This window comes from Dermacentor albipictus, chromosome 3 (assembly GCF_038994185.2).
Source record: "Dermacentor albipictus isolate Rhodes 1998 colony chromosome 3, USDA_Dalb.pri_finalv2, whole genome shotgun sequence".
NCBI lineage: Eukaryota > Metazoa > Arthropoda > Arachnida > Ixodida > Ixodidae > Dermacentor > Dermacentor albipictus.
In genome coordinates, this window is record NC_091823.1 from 25,298,866 (window position 1) to 25,314,264 (window position 15,399).

The 15,399-nt window shown below is 45.4% G+C and overlaps 1 protein-coding gene and 1 non-coding gene across 2 annotated transcripts in view; one reads left to right on the forward strand and one right to left on the reverse strand.

The window, feature by feature from the left end:
• Positions 1-14,352, forward strand: part of LOC135903866 (beta-galactosidase-like) — a 28,975-nt gene extending 14,623 nt beyond the window's left edge. The window contains exons 6-15 of the mRNA XM_065434277.2: positions 1,094-1,274; positions 2,040-2,220; positions 4,793-4,836; positions 7,616-7,731; positions 8,942-9,016; positions 10,042-10,128; positions 11,464-11,571; positions 12,523-12,654; positions 12,802-13,020; positions 14,104-14,352. Coding sequence (XP_065290349.1) covers positions 1,094-1,274; positions 2,040-2,220; positions 4,793-4,836; positions 7,616-7,731; positions 8,942-9,016; positions 10,042-10,128; positions 11,464-11,571; positions 12,523-12,654; positions 12,802-13,020; positions 14,104-14,340 — 1,380 coding nt within the window. The 3' untranslated portion in view covers positions 14,341-14,352. The remainder of the gene's footprint in view (positions 1-1,093; positions 1,275-2,039; positions 2,221-4,792; positions 4,837-7,615; positions 7,732-8,941; positions 9,017-10,041; positions 10,129-11,463; positions 11,572-12,522; positions 12,655-12,801; positions 13,021-14,103) is intronic.
• Positions 14,353-14,993: 641 nt separating this feature from the next.
• Positions 14,994-15,065, reverse strand: TRNAT-CGU (transfer RNA threonine (anticodon CGU)). Its single transcript has one exon. It is a non-coding gene; the product is annotated as a tRNA-Thr (tRNA).
• Positions 15,066-15,399: the final 334 nt, after the last annotated feature.

The following is a 15,399-nucleotide window of genomic DNA, read 5'->3' on the forward strand; positions in this document are numbered from 1 at the left end:
AGACCGCGAGTAACAGGGAAAAAAATGGTCGCCACTCAACCACTTACTACTGCAAGAATTCATTCCCATGTTAGCTCTTTTCTTTAGTACTTTAGAGTGCGACCTCTAACGTGTTGTGGCAAGGTCTCTTACAGCTACAGCAGAAATTAAAGGTACTAACTCTCCTTGGCAGTGCTGACCAATGGTTGTAGCAGGAAACCGGAAGGAAATGGCTTTCATGTTGTCAAGTTGTAGTGATGATGAACAAAGACGCAGCGTAAAAAACTACGAGTCAGGAATTTAACCCTTTATTGGGTGAACTTGCGCTCACCCAGCAAAGCGGCGAGAAGGATCATCGATCATCGAAATTTGACCTGCGGCTTAAGCGCGTTGGCTATTTATAGACGACTTGTCGAAGGCTCAAGAGTAATCGCTGGCGCTCGCGTGTCTGCCAGAATTTACAAGATATACAACAGACAGAATCGTCGACAACAGTTGTAAATGTTTCAATACATGCAGGCGCGTCTTGCTTCGAGCAATAAGATTAAAAACTGTAAGCAGGTGATAAACGGCCACGGCAAGAAAAAGTGCGAGTGTCATTATTAGTAGCTTACTAGGCACTGTCTAACGACATATATGTGATCAGTGATATACTAGAAAAAATCGAACATAAACTTCTAAAATGCCTTTATGGTCTTACATATTACTTTATATCGCGAGGAACGGCAAAGTAAGCTATCATAACTTCACTGGCACCCTCTAAAGGCACACTAATTCAAGGAAGCACGAAAATTTTCCGAAGTGATTGGGCCGGCTCTGGAAATGAATGCTTCAGAACACGAAACATATTAGCGGAATGAAAATGCAAATGGAAAACGAAAGGACATGGGTCTTTCCCATGCATCTTGTTTTTTTTTTATTTCACCTAATACGTATCAAAATAATTATGACCAACTACAACGTTTAATGTTATAGAATGAAAGTCTACGATTACACATATTGAATTTTTTTAAATTTATGTTTCCTTATGTCGGTGCTGGCTGTCGCTAATCTAGATGTGGTCATCAAACGCTTTACGGGTTTCAGCTTACAATTTTCTCCACGCAATGCCCAGGTGGAAAACGAATACGGCAGTTATGCAGCATGTGATTACGTGTACACTGCGTATCTGCGAGGCATGATTCGCCTTTACTTGGGCAACGACGTCGTCCTCTACACGACAGACGGCGACGCTGATGGTTACCTGAAATGCGGAAAGATTGATGGCGTCTACACAACGGTGGACTTTGGCACAGGTAAATGTGCCTATAAGTAGACCCTAGCAAGACAGAAGTTCAGATGAAGATGGAAACTTAAAATGACGAGGAGTAGTCGAACAAAGAATGTCACTCTAGGCCAACTTTTCGACAAAGTGAATTGTCTTCGCCAGGGCGCCTTGACGTAGACTAGTCCAATTGTCTAATCACTGGCTTACAGCGAAATTCCTTGTTAGACGGCTCCTCCTCATTATAAGTAGACCCCACAGTTTACAAAGGAAGACGTGGTTTGGGGAACGAAGCGAGACGGTTAGGTGAAGAATGCGAAGTATGCTAAAATATTTTAGCGTGACAGTGACGTCACTCCAGAACCTACCTGTTTACAGTGCGGCAACACTTCAACGCCCTCTTGCACGAATATGTCATTATTTTTTAGTCTGCAGTAAAACATGGATGGTATATTCACTCGCCTGACCCTGCAAACAAAATGATACGTTACCGTTGTTCGCCCAGCTTGCCCACGTATGAGCTACAGCTGTTGCGGAGACGTGCGTTGATTTTGCCATCCGTCTGCAACTAAGACTAAATACTAAACGACAAAGAAGGCAAACATATAATGTTCTCTATTGAACAATGCAGAACAAAAAATGCAATCTATTTGCGAAATTTGAGGAATAACAAACCTCAGTGAGCGAATAATCTCATATTAAAGTGGTTATAACAAAAATGCATGTCTCTATATGTGTATACATTGTGCGTCAATGTTCTGCGCGCTAACAGGCATTGCTCACCGCGTCGTCGCAGGGAATGACATCGCTAAGGCGTTCGCTGTGCAGCGGCGGCACCAGGAACGGGGACCACTGGTGAACTCGGAGTACTACACAGGCTGGATGGACCACTGGGCTGAGCCACACTCGGTCGTGAGCACGAGCGCTTTCGTTAGCCAGCTGGACAAGATGCTCAGCATGAACGCCTCCGTCAATATGCAAGTCCCTGCTACTATTGATTTAAGGCATCGTGAAGAAATCGTCTCGCGATGACTGCATCGACATTAGTTCGATTAGCATTGACGCAATGCAGCGGCACACCGTATTGCCACCGCCGAAACACGTCATGTATGAGGCGTGTACTGCAGACTGGCTCCTCTCTCGCGCTTCACTCGGGACACGCTGCGCCATCTAGCGCCGCCGCCGCGAAGTCGGCGAGTGGCGCTTATCTGGATAAACATTCAAACAAGATTGTCGGAATACAAATGACGCGGTTTCGATTCCGCATAGCACCGGAGACGTTTTAAAATGTTTCTTTGTCACTGAAAAGTGGCGCAGTCCCAGCGGTACATACTCAGTGATCAACGTAGGCGTGAAATAGGTTCATTGAAGAGCGGCACATACCCACTGGCATGTTGTACCCACTGACCCAAGTCGGCGTTAAAGACGATGACTGAAGAGCAACACACAACGAATGGCACGTACCAAGTGACTCAAGTTGGCATGAAAAAGGCTACATATAATTATACGAGGTGATATCAAACGTTTTGAGGCTGACTCGGTTCAGAAGGAAGTAATTAATTAATTTTATTTGTTTCTTTAGTTTTGAACAATACAAGGCATTTTCTGTGGGTCATGACAAAAGGAGGTGATTAACATCGTGGCGAAGGTTGGTCACTGAAACGCTCTGACCTTTGAAAACAGTACAGCGCTCCCAGCGTTACTGTCAATTTGCGAATACGTTCTGGCCGCCTTCTTTCCGGAAGTAGTCGAGAACCCTATTGCTATTCAATGTTAATTAAGAAAGCGTGCCGAAATGGCAACGTGTGAGTAGGTTTTCTTTTTACAATTTTGGGAAGAGAGCGAAATAAGCAAGAGCCTAATCTGATGATTAGGGCATTAACCATGTTGTTTCCGGCGAGAAACTCGCGTGTGCGGAGTCATGTGTAACGGGATGTCATTGCCATCGCGTAGCATCGAGCATGTCGTGCGCCCCGGATCGGCTATGTTACTGCGATAGCAGTTATATGGACGCTCCAAGTGCATTCCTACCGTCGGCGTCGCCGTGAGGTTCCGTATAAAGCCAAAGCACGATAAATACCCGCTGTGGTTGCTCAGTGCCTATGGTGTCCGGCTGCCGAGCACAAGGTCGCGGGATCGAATCCCGGCCATGGCGGCCGCATTTCGATGGGGGCGAAATGCGAAAACACCTCTGTACTTAGGTTTAGGTGCACGTTAAAGAACCCCAGGTGGTCGAAATTTCCGGAGTCCTCCACTACGGCGTGCCTCGTAATCAGAAAGTGGTTTTGGCACGTAAAACCCCATAATTTTTTTTTAAAGCACGACAATATCGTCGCCGCGCGCCGTATGCTGTATGTGTGGGTGAAAGCTTGAGAGGGTGAGACGGCGATCGCGGCTCAATCTCGCGAACGAAAGGGAGGAAAGTAGGGAGGAAGCGCGGCGTCTTCCGTCGCGCGCAAGACTCCGGGGGGAGGGTAGGGAGGGGGGGGGGTTCTACTCGGGGCGACCCGGGCGGCCGCATGCACCTGCCCGGGCCGCTGTATCTTGCAAGCCATCTGCGATGGGGACAGAATCCGCCACGAGCTGTCTTTTCGCGGCTTAGTTCGCATTGATCCGACACACAGCAAAAGGTCAATTTGCTAGCTGGTGCTTACGCGCTATCTCACTCCACCGTTTCGACAGCTATAGTTTCCGTGGTCATCGAGTTAGACGTGTTCATATTTGTTTGTGCGCGCGTGACACCATACTTGTTAGTTTAGTTAGCATGCCTATGTTTACAAGTTTATACGGTCGATAAAACTACTATCGTGACTTCGTATAACTGTTCACTAATTTGCCATCGCAATCGATGCTTCGCCTTTCGGGCAAAACTGCGACTTTTTTTCGAATGGCTTCCCTTAGATGCCCTGAAACTTGACAGTAAAATTTGCTGTTCGTTGCCCGACCATTGGAGATGAATTCCTGATGTACGATACCACGCATGTCGAAAAACACGATGAGCATTCAATTTGTCGAGCTGCAGATATTCCTAGCATATTGTGGATCATGTAGAAGTTGGGCTTTTTCACAACGATGAGGGTTCTTCGTCTCAGGGTCTGTACCAGTGCACCTAAGTTTTGTCACGAGTGATAATCCTCGATCTGAAAGCCGGGTGATTCGTCGGATTTGGCTCACTCTTATTTCGATTTCTTCCTAAAATTAGAAAGCCAATTGGAATATCGCCAGTTTAACACGATTGCATAAATCAAGCTCAAATCGCAGAAGGGTGCTTGGCTCGTTCCGGAAAGAAGACATTCAGGACATATTCGCAAGGTGCAAGAAATACTGGAAGCGCTGTATTGCTGCGGAAGGTGTCTATTTCAAAGGTGAGAGTGCTTGAATGCACATAGATGAATTTCGCTCTCGAAAACAGTGCCAGTTCGGAGGTATTTGATACCACCTTGTACATACCGCAAGCTGGCTGAAGTTCCCAGTCAATACTAATCACATTACTAAGCTTTTGACTGAGTAACTTGAAGACTGATTGATTGATTCGTCTTATTTCAACAGGTACGTCTTCCATGGCGGCACGTCATTTGGGTACAAGTCTGGTGGTAAGGACCTAAGTTTGAAATCGCTGTTCCGGAATTTCCGTGTGCAAGGTTAGGTTAAGGGTGCCCTTGCCCACGGTCGAGTGTGCGGTGGCGTAACAGTCAGCACGGGTTATGAGTAGTTGGCGCCATTGACGATAGCGTTTGTAGGAACTACATAAGGTCCGCGTTCCTTAGAAATAAACAAAAATGATTAAATATACCGCAGTTGTAAATTGCAGTAAGACCATATTTATGAAGCATGATGATGATGATGATGATGATGATGATGATTTACTGCCATCATTTTTGAAACGAGGCGGTGACAAAGAGTCATGTAGCCTGCTTGACTTAACCAGGTATGCTATACATGTTTTTCATCCTAACATTTCGGTATACATCTCCTTTATCTATATTTTCTTTTTCAAAACTTCTCTATCTACCATGTACCGCTACCTATGCCAGTACATGATCCGGTCGTATCAATCTCTTCCCTGCTTTCTTTTTATCAATACTTTAAACGACTCTTGGTTATCTCGACTACTAACCACTTGATGCTTCCGTCCACTTAAATCAAAGCGCATATGGAAGGCGTACGTTGGGGTAATCCTTTCGCATTCCATTAGGATGTGCTCAGTGGCCTCCAGATTTTTTCTGCAGCATAAACATGCCTCATATAATTACGAATACTTGCTGCGGTATGTTTTTGTCCTTAGGCAACCAACTCGAGCCTCAAGTAGCAAGACACTTCTCTCCGTGTAATCGTACAAATTTTCCTTTCTAATTTCTTTTTTTTCTCATTCTTGTAAATCTCCATGGTCTTTTCATTTCCATTCATTGCATCGAATTCGCTGTCTTTGTTTCTGTAACTTTCTTTCTGATCTCTCCTGGTTGTCTGTCTCCCCTTTAAATTACTCTCTGCTTGGCTGCCAACTTTCTTGACCTCTTCCTCCATTCGGTGTCCGCGCTTTTTAGGTACAGATACTTGTGCACTTTAGCCGCCCATTTTTTTTTTTTTATCCATGTTGCTGAGTCTTTCTCTAACGGTAATTTTACTCTGCGCTTCTCTGACTTCAAACGAGTCCCAACCGATGTCTCATTGAACTGCCTTATTTGTGATTTCGCCGTGGGCTCCCAAAGCCAACCGGCACACCGATCTTTGGTCAACTTCCAACCCCGACAGGATGTCCGATATTATGCAGAGAATGTCATTTGCGAATGATGATGAGCGCTGGTACCATGATACCTTTCCAGATCCCGCGCACCACTTCATATTTATTTCGGCCCCAAAGTGCCATATAGTATTTCATTATTGGTGCATTATGCTTCCCTTTTATTTTTAGGTTATATTGGTGCGTGCTTGAGTTTTTCTTCGTTTATGTATACGCCAAGATGTTTATATTGCTTGACTATGGGTATGACTTGCTGTTCTATCGACACCACGTAGTTACTCATCTCTTCATTAAAGATCATAATTCTCGATTTCTCTGCGCTAAAATTAAAGCCTAGATTTGTCGTTGCGTTGCCACACATATTGGCCAGTGTCTGTAAATCTCTTGCATCCTCCGCTAGTAGCACTATGTCTTCCGCATACATCAGTGCGGGGACATTCTCTTTCACCATTTGTCCATTACGCGTGTATGATAAATTAAATCCTAATTGACTGTTTTCCAGTTGTCTTTCTATGCCATTAACACAAATCATGAAGAACAGTGGAGATAGAGGGCGCGTTTTCTGCAGTTCTCGGTGAATTTCCACCACTTCATTACAATATCAGCCTTCCCATACAGTTTTTACTCGGTTTTCTCTATATATCTCCCTCTGCAGCTCCACGAAACCGCTATCTATGTCTTCGTGTTTGTGAATATCCCATAACAACTACCTGTCTGCGCTGTCGTGGGCTCCCTGAATATCTAGAAATACCATCTATAAAGGTACATTCTGAGCTACTGATATCTCTATGCGCTGAGTTAGAACAAAAATACTAACTTCAAAGCGTCTGCCTGGTCTGAACCCATTGTGTAGTTCTCCCACAATATCGTTTGTTTCCAGCCACTTTGACATTTCTGATTTTATTGCTTGTATTTCCATTCCATATTGCACCGACCTAACTGTAACTGGCCTGTACGAGCTCGCGTCCTATATCCTTATCACGTTTGCCTTCTTTCCGATTTGCCAATCTTGCTTTTACGCCATTCAACTGGAATTTTCTTCGCCTTAATCACTTGTTTGATGGCGCTTGTCAACAGCGCCTTGCTCTTTGGACCGAAGTTCTTGATTAGCTACACTGAGATTTTGTCGGGTCCTGCGGCGGTGTTATTAGGGCCATTTTTTTTCTCCTTTTATCCAGTAAAAGCTTTCTAGGGTAAATTTCGATCTCTCAGGCTTCTCTGTTGATGCTGTTTGGGTCTGAACTAGGCTTTCTTTTGTGCCGAAGTTAGCCCTACCCATGTCAACCTCAGCCTCAGCAGGGAGGCGCCCACCCTCTGGTGCGCCGCCACCTTTCGCCGCCTTCCAGCTTCTCTGTGGCGGCCCCCTTTTCCTGCACATCGGTGCTCCCGCTAGTCCAATGTCCACGGTTCCTGTCTCTAATTGTACAGATATTGCCTGCCAAGTGGCTCAGTGCTTCGGATCTATAGTGTAAAAGCAATCTGTAATTATAAGCGCCTTTACACGCTGCCTTATTTTTTTAATTACCTGCTATTCAATTTCTAGTCCAATGTACCTTTATATTATACGGACTAAATATGTCGGTGAGCCTCTTGAAAGCCACGAGTTTATTGATATTTGCATATACTTGCAGCCAACGTGGATGACCACTTCCATCCGAATCCCACCAGCTACGACTTTGACGCGCCGATCACTGAGGCCGGTGATACGACGGACAAATTCCACGCCATACGGAAAACCATCGCGAAGGTACATGTGCAGGTCGCAAACATGGATCACTACAGGATATGCACCCCGTTTGTCTAGCATTGTACAGAAGAACGGGTTACCATTATCTGGGTAGTAATACATCGCAATTTTTGCAGGGCACCGCTGCCTAAGAGGGTCAGATAGGCTTCACTAAGCGTTCGGGGGTTGAAGCTGCGGGCTTCGGTATGTGGACGGAGGGCAAGGGCGAAGAAGTAGACGTAGCATCTCAGCGTGGATCGTATACAAACAGCAGATTTGACTGTTTAACGGAAACGAAATGAGGGAGACAGCTGAAATGCGAGACGGAAAGCGAAGCTGAACCTGGCCAGAACACAGCACGCGCCTAAATGGATCGAGAAGAGCCGTCAAGAGATACGCACATAGGAGGCTACGCTGAAGAACGAATGATCTAATGTTTCATTGCAACGCCGAAATGACTTGTTTGCTTCAAGTGAAAAGACTATAACTAGCCCACCTTCTTCCTTCCATTCGGCCCCGTGGATTATTTTTCAACGCACATCGATGGATGGATGGATGGAGGTATTTTATGCAGTACCCATTTGGATGAAGTAATTCAATTCCATCCAGTCACTTCCGTGCACATAAAAATAACGGCCGTTCTTTCTTTCTTGCAAAGCAGTACGAGAGTGGCGCAACCCATATCACAATGGCTACGAATTAGGAGACAAAGTCTGTTAGACGACGAATTCTACATGACGCAATGCTTAATCTTCCTATTAGAAGTTCGAAAAGAAAGAAACAGAGGTATGCTTACTTATAATGTAGCATAGTGATCGTGAACGCTAAAGGTTGTGGTAAAAGGTACTTGTGCCCGCACATACCTCGAAAGACGTAACGCCTGTGTGATTAAGTGTGTTGTTCAAAAGCGGGCGAACAAGGGAGACTAAGCCTGGAGCCAATGTCTCAACAATGAGATAAAGAGACAAGTCCACTTCTCGAAACATTCGCTCCAATATGCGTCTTCCCTTGTTCGCCCGCTGTTGATCATTTCAACTATCCATCATCCTGTGAACGCCTTTTCTGTGTCGTAAGATACGCAAAAAGTGCATTCACTATGGTTCGAGTACAATTCATGGAATGAACAGTTGAGCCTAAAGTAGGATGGTACCAATGAACACGAAATACAAAAAGGCCATAAAGGAAACGCACTTGACAAGTTTCACTCATACACAGTATTCATCATACGCAGTACCTTCCGTTGCCACCGGGACCCGTTCCAAAGCCTAAACCGAAAATGGCTCTTGGACCATTCAAGCTTAGACGGGTGAGCTTCCTTAATTGTTTATGAGCTATAATGTGTTCAGTGGTAACCTTTTGTTGCGATGCCAATAGGGCGGACACCCCAGGCGAATTCCCGCCGTCGTCATCGGTGTCGGCGTCGCTGTGAGGTTCCGCATAACATCCATGTGCGATAAGGTCGCAGCCGCGCGCCGTATGTTACAGGTGGGAGGGAAAGCATGTGAGAGCGAGCTGAGAAGGACGGTGGCTTTGTGCGCCAGCGATTTCTCGGGCACGCGAGTGGGGAAGGCGGGCAGGGGGTGCGCCAACTATTCGCGCGCGCAAGATGGGGGAGCGGGGAGATGTGCGCGTGCAAGAAGCTCGACGCACTTGTCTATAGACACGCTCCTGAGGGCCAGAGCAGCTACTAAAGCTCGAGCCGACAACTAGGCTGAGATAAGTTAATGGAAACCGTAAATGCAATCGCGCAAGCTCCCATACAGCCGATTTCGTTCCACGTGTCGTCTTCAGGTATTGCCAGCGCAGTGCCGAGCACGTGGCTCACGCGTTCTAGAGAAGTGCGTCGATGTCTGTGCTCCGGAGGCGGCAGCGCATGGTGCGGCCGTGAGCGTCCTATCTAGGAGGCAATCTGAATCTGAATTCGAAGTGTAGCCTAGCCGAGATAACTGACGGCTCCGTGTGCGCTGTGTTCTCGCGCACCTAGTTCGAGTTGAAGCGAGAGGCAGCACGAAGGAGAATTCGCTCGCCGCTGCTGCCGCTCTTCATCGCGCTAGCATTCCGACAGCGACTGTTTGCGGTCATCGAGTGAAATGTGTTCATGTTCGCCGGTGGGCACGTGACACCGTGCTTGTTAATTTAGTTAGTAAGCTAATGTTTGCAGCAGTTCGTACGGCTGATAAAGCTACAACCTTAATTACTTTGTATAGCTATCAAGTAGTTTGCTAACGCAATCAAATAATTTGCTAACGCCAACAATGCTTGCGTTTCGGGCGAAACAGTGACTTTTTGCTTCAGTACTTAAATTTTTATAAGGGCATTTTTTTTTTGCAGCTGTTCGGTCTGAGTGAGCTTCGAGAGATGCTTTCAAGAGCCATGAAAACGTCAGAACGTCCCCTGACGTTCGAGGAGATCAGGCAGGTAAGGAAAGGCCAAGCGGACTAATTCATCCGTTCACCTATAATCTACGTCCCTTTCATATTAACAAAAAAATATTACAAAAAAAAAAGTCGAGGAGCCGGCACCGCCTGAAAGTTGTACCGGCTGCTTCCTGTCGCAGAAAAGCTTAAATGACCGCGAATGCAGGTAATATATGATGATGATTCATAGGCATCCCCTTTGAAACGGGGTGGTGAGAAATAGTAACCTAGCCTGCATGATTTAATCAGGCATGCTATACATGTCTTTCATACTAGCATATTTGTATACATCTCCTTTATATCTTTTTCCCCCTCAGAACTTCTATATCTACCTTGTACCGCGCTACCTATGCCGGTACATGATCAGCTCGTATTAATCTCTTGCCTACTTTTTTTCCCCACCAACACTCTAAACGTCTCTTGTTTATCTCAAGTGCTCTGCGTTAATAGAAATAGCAGTAGACTTGCTTCCATTTTGTCTCGTTTAGCTCACACGTGTACGAGCTGAGTGCAGCTAGAGCGAGGGAGCCGCTGGTGTCTTTCGCAATGCTTCCAAAGGTTTCGCAATGCGGTTAGTGTTTAATGCGATTTGATTTCAATGTCGCTTCACCGTAAGTTTTCACTATGCAGCATCATGCGTAGTATTCAGAAGGATGAAAAATAGGTTAGTTTTCGCTGATCATGACTTATAGTTGCTTTCAATAAAAATGACTATGATCTGACTATGATGTGATGTGACTACGACTACCGGAATGCAGAAACAACCACGTACTTCTACTCTGATTTTCGTTAAAATAGCGCATATGCGCGAAATTGATACATTTAAATGCAGCATCTAGTATCGCCTACAGCGAAGTTTCGGGATGATTCGTTCAGTTATTACCGCGCTATTACGAAGTGCAATAACCATGCATTTCACTCTTTGTGCTGTTTCAAGCAATGCTGAATTAGGAAAAATTGATCTGTTGCATGAGAACACGGGCAGGGATAGTAACCACCCTTTCTTCTCGCACCGCTTTTTTTTTTCAGCATTTCTAGCGTCAGCATCATGGCACTACAGGGCTCAAGGTCTAAGCTGCTCCAGTAGCGTGACAATGACATCGGCGGGCTCTGCTTCTCTTCTAATGATTCCTCGTCACGCTACATGCATATCTAATGGGCGGGTGCTCTGAGCCTGGTTTGGAACTTCTTTCCCGCCGCGGAACCAAGAAAGCGATAAACATTTTTAGAGGGGACAGTTTATGCTACAAACGGTAGCTCGTTTAAGGAGAAAGAAATAAAAGCAACTTTGTCGTTGTTGGAGCTTTGTATCTAAAACATCCTACCTTCCTCGCAGAGCCAAGCGCTGGTGCTGTACGACACGTTCGTGTCGTTCCTGCCGCGCAACCCTGGAGCACTCAGGGTGCCTGGACTTCGGGACCGAGGATACATCTACGTAGACGACGTACGTGCACACGCCACGATTTTTCAGCCAACGTGCTGATCTTGTAAAAGCCACAGCTTTTTCAAAGCTTTTACAGCCGCACAAAGGTGCTGCTTTTACAAGCCCTTCAAGAACCAAAGAAACAAAAAATGCACAAGCATGTTCGAAATGAACCGTTGTAAGTAACAGCCATGCACACCACAGCGTAGACAGCATTTGATTTTTGAAGGGTGACTGAGTTCCACCCGCGGCTGGAGCAGTTCTTTTTCTTGCGGTGTAGCAATGGTTTTGAAGTACTCTAAAGAAGCAACGGTTTAGTAGCGCAAAAATAAACTCAATAATAAATGTGGGGGCATGCTACTTTTGTGAGGAGGCTGATGTTTTTAAGCCATCTTGTTTAACTGAGCCTTGTCTTGGTGGAGACCGTACATAGGAGCGCCAACTTTCTGTTAACCATGCGGCCATATAGAGGTGTAACGTCATTGATGCCTTCACGTCCATCACTTAGGGGCACGAGCGACTGACTTGATCTTGCGGTGTGGAAGAGCAAATAGTGAGAAAGTAGAAATTGACATAACAAGACAACTAGCTGGAAAGCAGCCACTACCGGCTGTCAAAACACTACATGCGCTTCCTCCTCCACTACATGTCTGGCTGTTGCGGATTACTTTTGCCGCGCTGCAGTTGTGGCTGTAATGGCTCTTGCGTCGGTCGTCGTAGTTTCATATTGCGTTGAAGATGCAGGAATCGCACAGTGGGATAATGAACATATAAGCTTCAATGCGCTTATTAATGTGAGAGCTTTAGATTATGCGAAAGAGAGGAGGTAATAGACAGCTTTTTTTAAATGCCACTCTGTAAGGCGTTTTCGCAATGGCATAACCAGTGTAATGTGCCGTGTACGAGATAAAACCTATCCACTTATCTTCAATCTACATTAATCGATGCTACTTATTTGTTCTCCGTTTGCAGCTGTACCAAGGCGTTATTTCTCGCATGGACAACGTCTCCGACGTCATGGTGTCGGTGACCAAAGGCCAGAGATTGTCGTTGCTGGTCGAAAGCCAAGGAAGAAATGCCTACGGAGACCTTAACGACGCAAAAGTGGGTTTATAACTGTATGCGGACCTCACTGCAAATTAGTGCATGTCCTTGTTCCGACTTAGCAGATCTTAGCAACTTCTGGATATGTCTTTTTTTAGCGTTTACAGCGTCACGAATTTATAGTTTATAATTTATACAATGTTCCAGGGAATCATTTCGGATGTCACTCTTTCCGGAATCGTGCTCACTCACTGGAACATCACTCCCATCGACGAACGGAAGTCACTGTCTGGAAACCTTGCGGTCACTTCGCAGAGGAGCCGCCACATATGCGGCGACGCTGGTTTTGGAGCATATGAGGCGAGGTTTCCCTTGACGTTGCCTTCGCCGCTGGACACATTCCTAAGGCTGGACAACTGGAAGAAGGCAAGCATTTGTTTAGTAAGGAAAAAAAAAAGGGGGGGGGGTATTATGATTTTCTTGTGATTCGTCTTCGTTCCTGTCTTTCAATTTTTTTTGTGTGTGATGGAGTAAACTGGGCTTCTCTTGGTGCTTCCTTGAGGGCATATGGCAGGGCGAGAACACAATCACGATGAAAGACAGGCACGCGTCACAGGCGCTGCGACGTGCGTCGTTGTCTTTCATCGTGGTGGCGTTGTTGCGCTATCATTACCTCCTTTTTGATTGAAGTCTGAAAGACAAGAAAATCAGTTCGTGTAATTTGACGCGCGTCCTAGAATAGCTTTTCAGTGTGTTTTATGTACACTACGAACCAAGCCAATTCGTGAAGCAGCTGCATCGCCGCTTAGGCTCGGTGCTTATGTCGACGGCATATCGTCGACATAAGGTACCCTGAGGCATGTACTACAAGGCATGTTTGTTGCGTTTTAGACATTTTATAGGGATATTGACACATTATTTCTGACTATTCATTTTTTTGTTAAATGAATCTCCTAGACGCTTAAAGCATAAAAAATATCATGACAAGCCTCAGGACGCCGTTAATAATTTAATATAACAGCTTTCAAGCAGCAAGTTTCGGTTTAGTTTCCAGGAGGATACTGTGTCGTGACGTCACAACACAGTATCCATCCGCCTTGCGGAAGAAGCCGCGAAGAGTCAAGACCTCTTTGCTTGCTTCTAATCGCGGAGGTTACGGCCCCCGCCCCCAAGGCCTGTGTGCCGGGGACGGGGAATAGGGGTCTCCGGCGGTACAATAAAGTTGCCATCATCATCATCATCATCACCATCATCATCATCATCATCATCATGGAAACTAAACCGGAACTTGCTGCTGAAAAGCTGTTATATTAAATTATTACCGGCGTTCTGCATGAGGGATGTCACGATATTTTTCTAGGGTTCAGACTGCTAGGACTTTAATTTAACGCAAGTAATAAACACTAGAAAATATCATGTCAGTATCCCTAGCTCCCATTCCGAGCTGAGTGTGAAACTTGCATCTGCATTTCTTTGTTGTTCAACTTGCAGTTCTCATTCTTGACGCAGGGTGCAGCCTTCTTGAACGGGTTCAACCTTGGCCGCTACTGGACGCCCATGGGTCCTCAGAAGACCCTGTACGTGCCGTCCATGCTATTCAAATCTGAAAACATTCTCAACATTATCGAACTCGAGCAAGCGCCATGCTTGGACCAGTCCACTGCCGAATTCGTCGACACGCCAGAACTCAACGCAACTGTGCCTCTTTCTGCGCATGCTGCATTAGAAAGAGACGCAAATAAATAAGTTCCAACCGTGTACGGGCCATCGGACTCTACGTTATGTCACGCTGCAACTGGTCTTGGTATTATCAGGGTCCTTCAATACCATTGAAGGACCCCGGTATTAAGCAGGCAGGCTACAAAGGCCGACTTCAGAATGAAATTGATGCGTAAGTTTCTGATGCACCGCTGAGTATACATATACAACAACTCACACCACGCAATACACATCACAACCACTTCCTCGTAATCAAAGTGAAAACAACCACTTCTTTGCAATCAAAAGGAAACAAAAAGGAAACTGAAGACTCAGTTTCATCGCTCATTCGATGAATCAAAACGCGTAAAAAGGCGATACAGGAAAGCATCTAACATAAAAGAAAAAAAAAGCTTAATTGGCTCACTTACAAAATACAGAATATACTATAGCGTCTTTCCATTTATTTGCCTACTCAGCGCCGGTACATTTCACTATCTATCGAGTGTTTGTCCTTCTTACTTTCTGTGAAGAACGAGAATAAAAGGGGGTTAACCGACGGGCCCGATTTTTATTAATCATATCATAAGAAGCCAACAAACAAAGACCTCAAGGACAACACAAGGGAAATTACATGTATTTACTAAATGAAATAAACAAATGATAAATTATTGGAATTTAAAGTGGATGAAAAAACAACTTGCCGCAGGTGGGGAACGATCCCACGTCCTCGCATTACGCGTGCGATGCTCTACCAATTGAGCTACCGCGGCGCCGTCTCTCCATCCACTTTCTGGGGTATTTATTTATTTATTTATTTATTTATTTATTTATTTATTTATTCAAAATACCCCCAAAGGCCCTCATTACGACGGTATGGCACACGTATTAACGGTGATATTTTTCAGATCCTGCATGCATGCGTTGACTATAAGAAAATTTTATCTATATTTAAAAGAATTTCTTGCGGCTTCAGCGCACCCGAAAATGATCATAGGAAATGAAAAGTGATTTCCTAGCATCTCGTAGAAAGAAGGGAGATTGTGGAAGTACGGGGGAAGGTTGCATAGGGGGGTGGTATCACCTCCGCCACCGGGAAATTTCGGG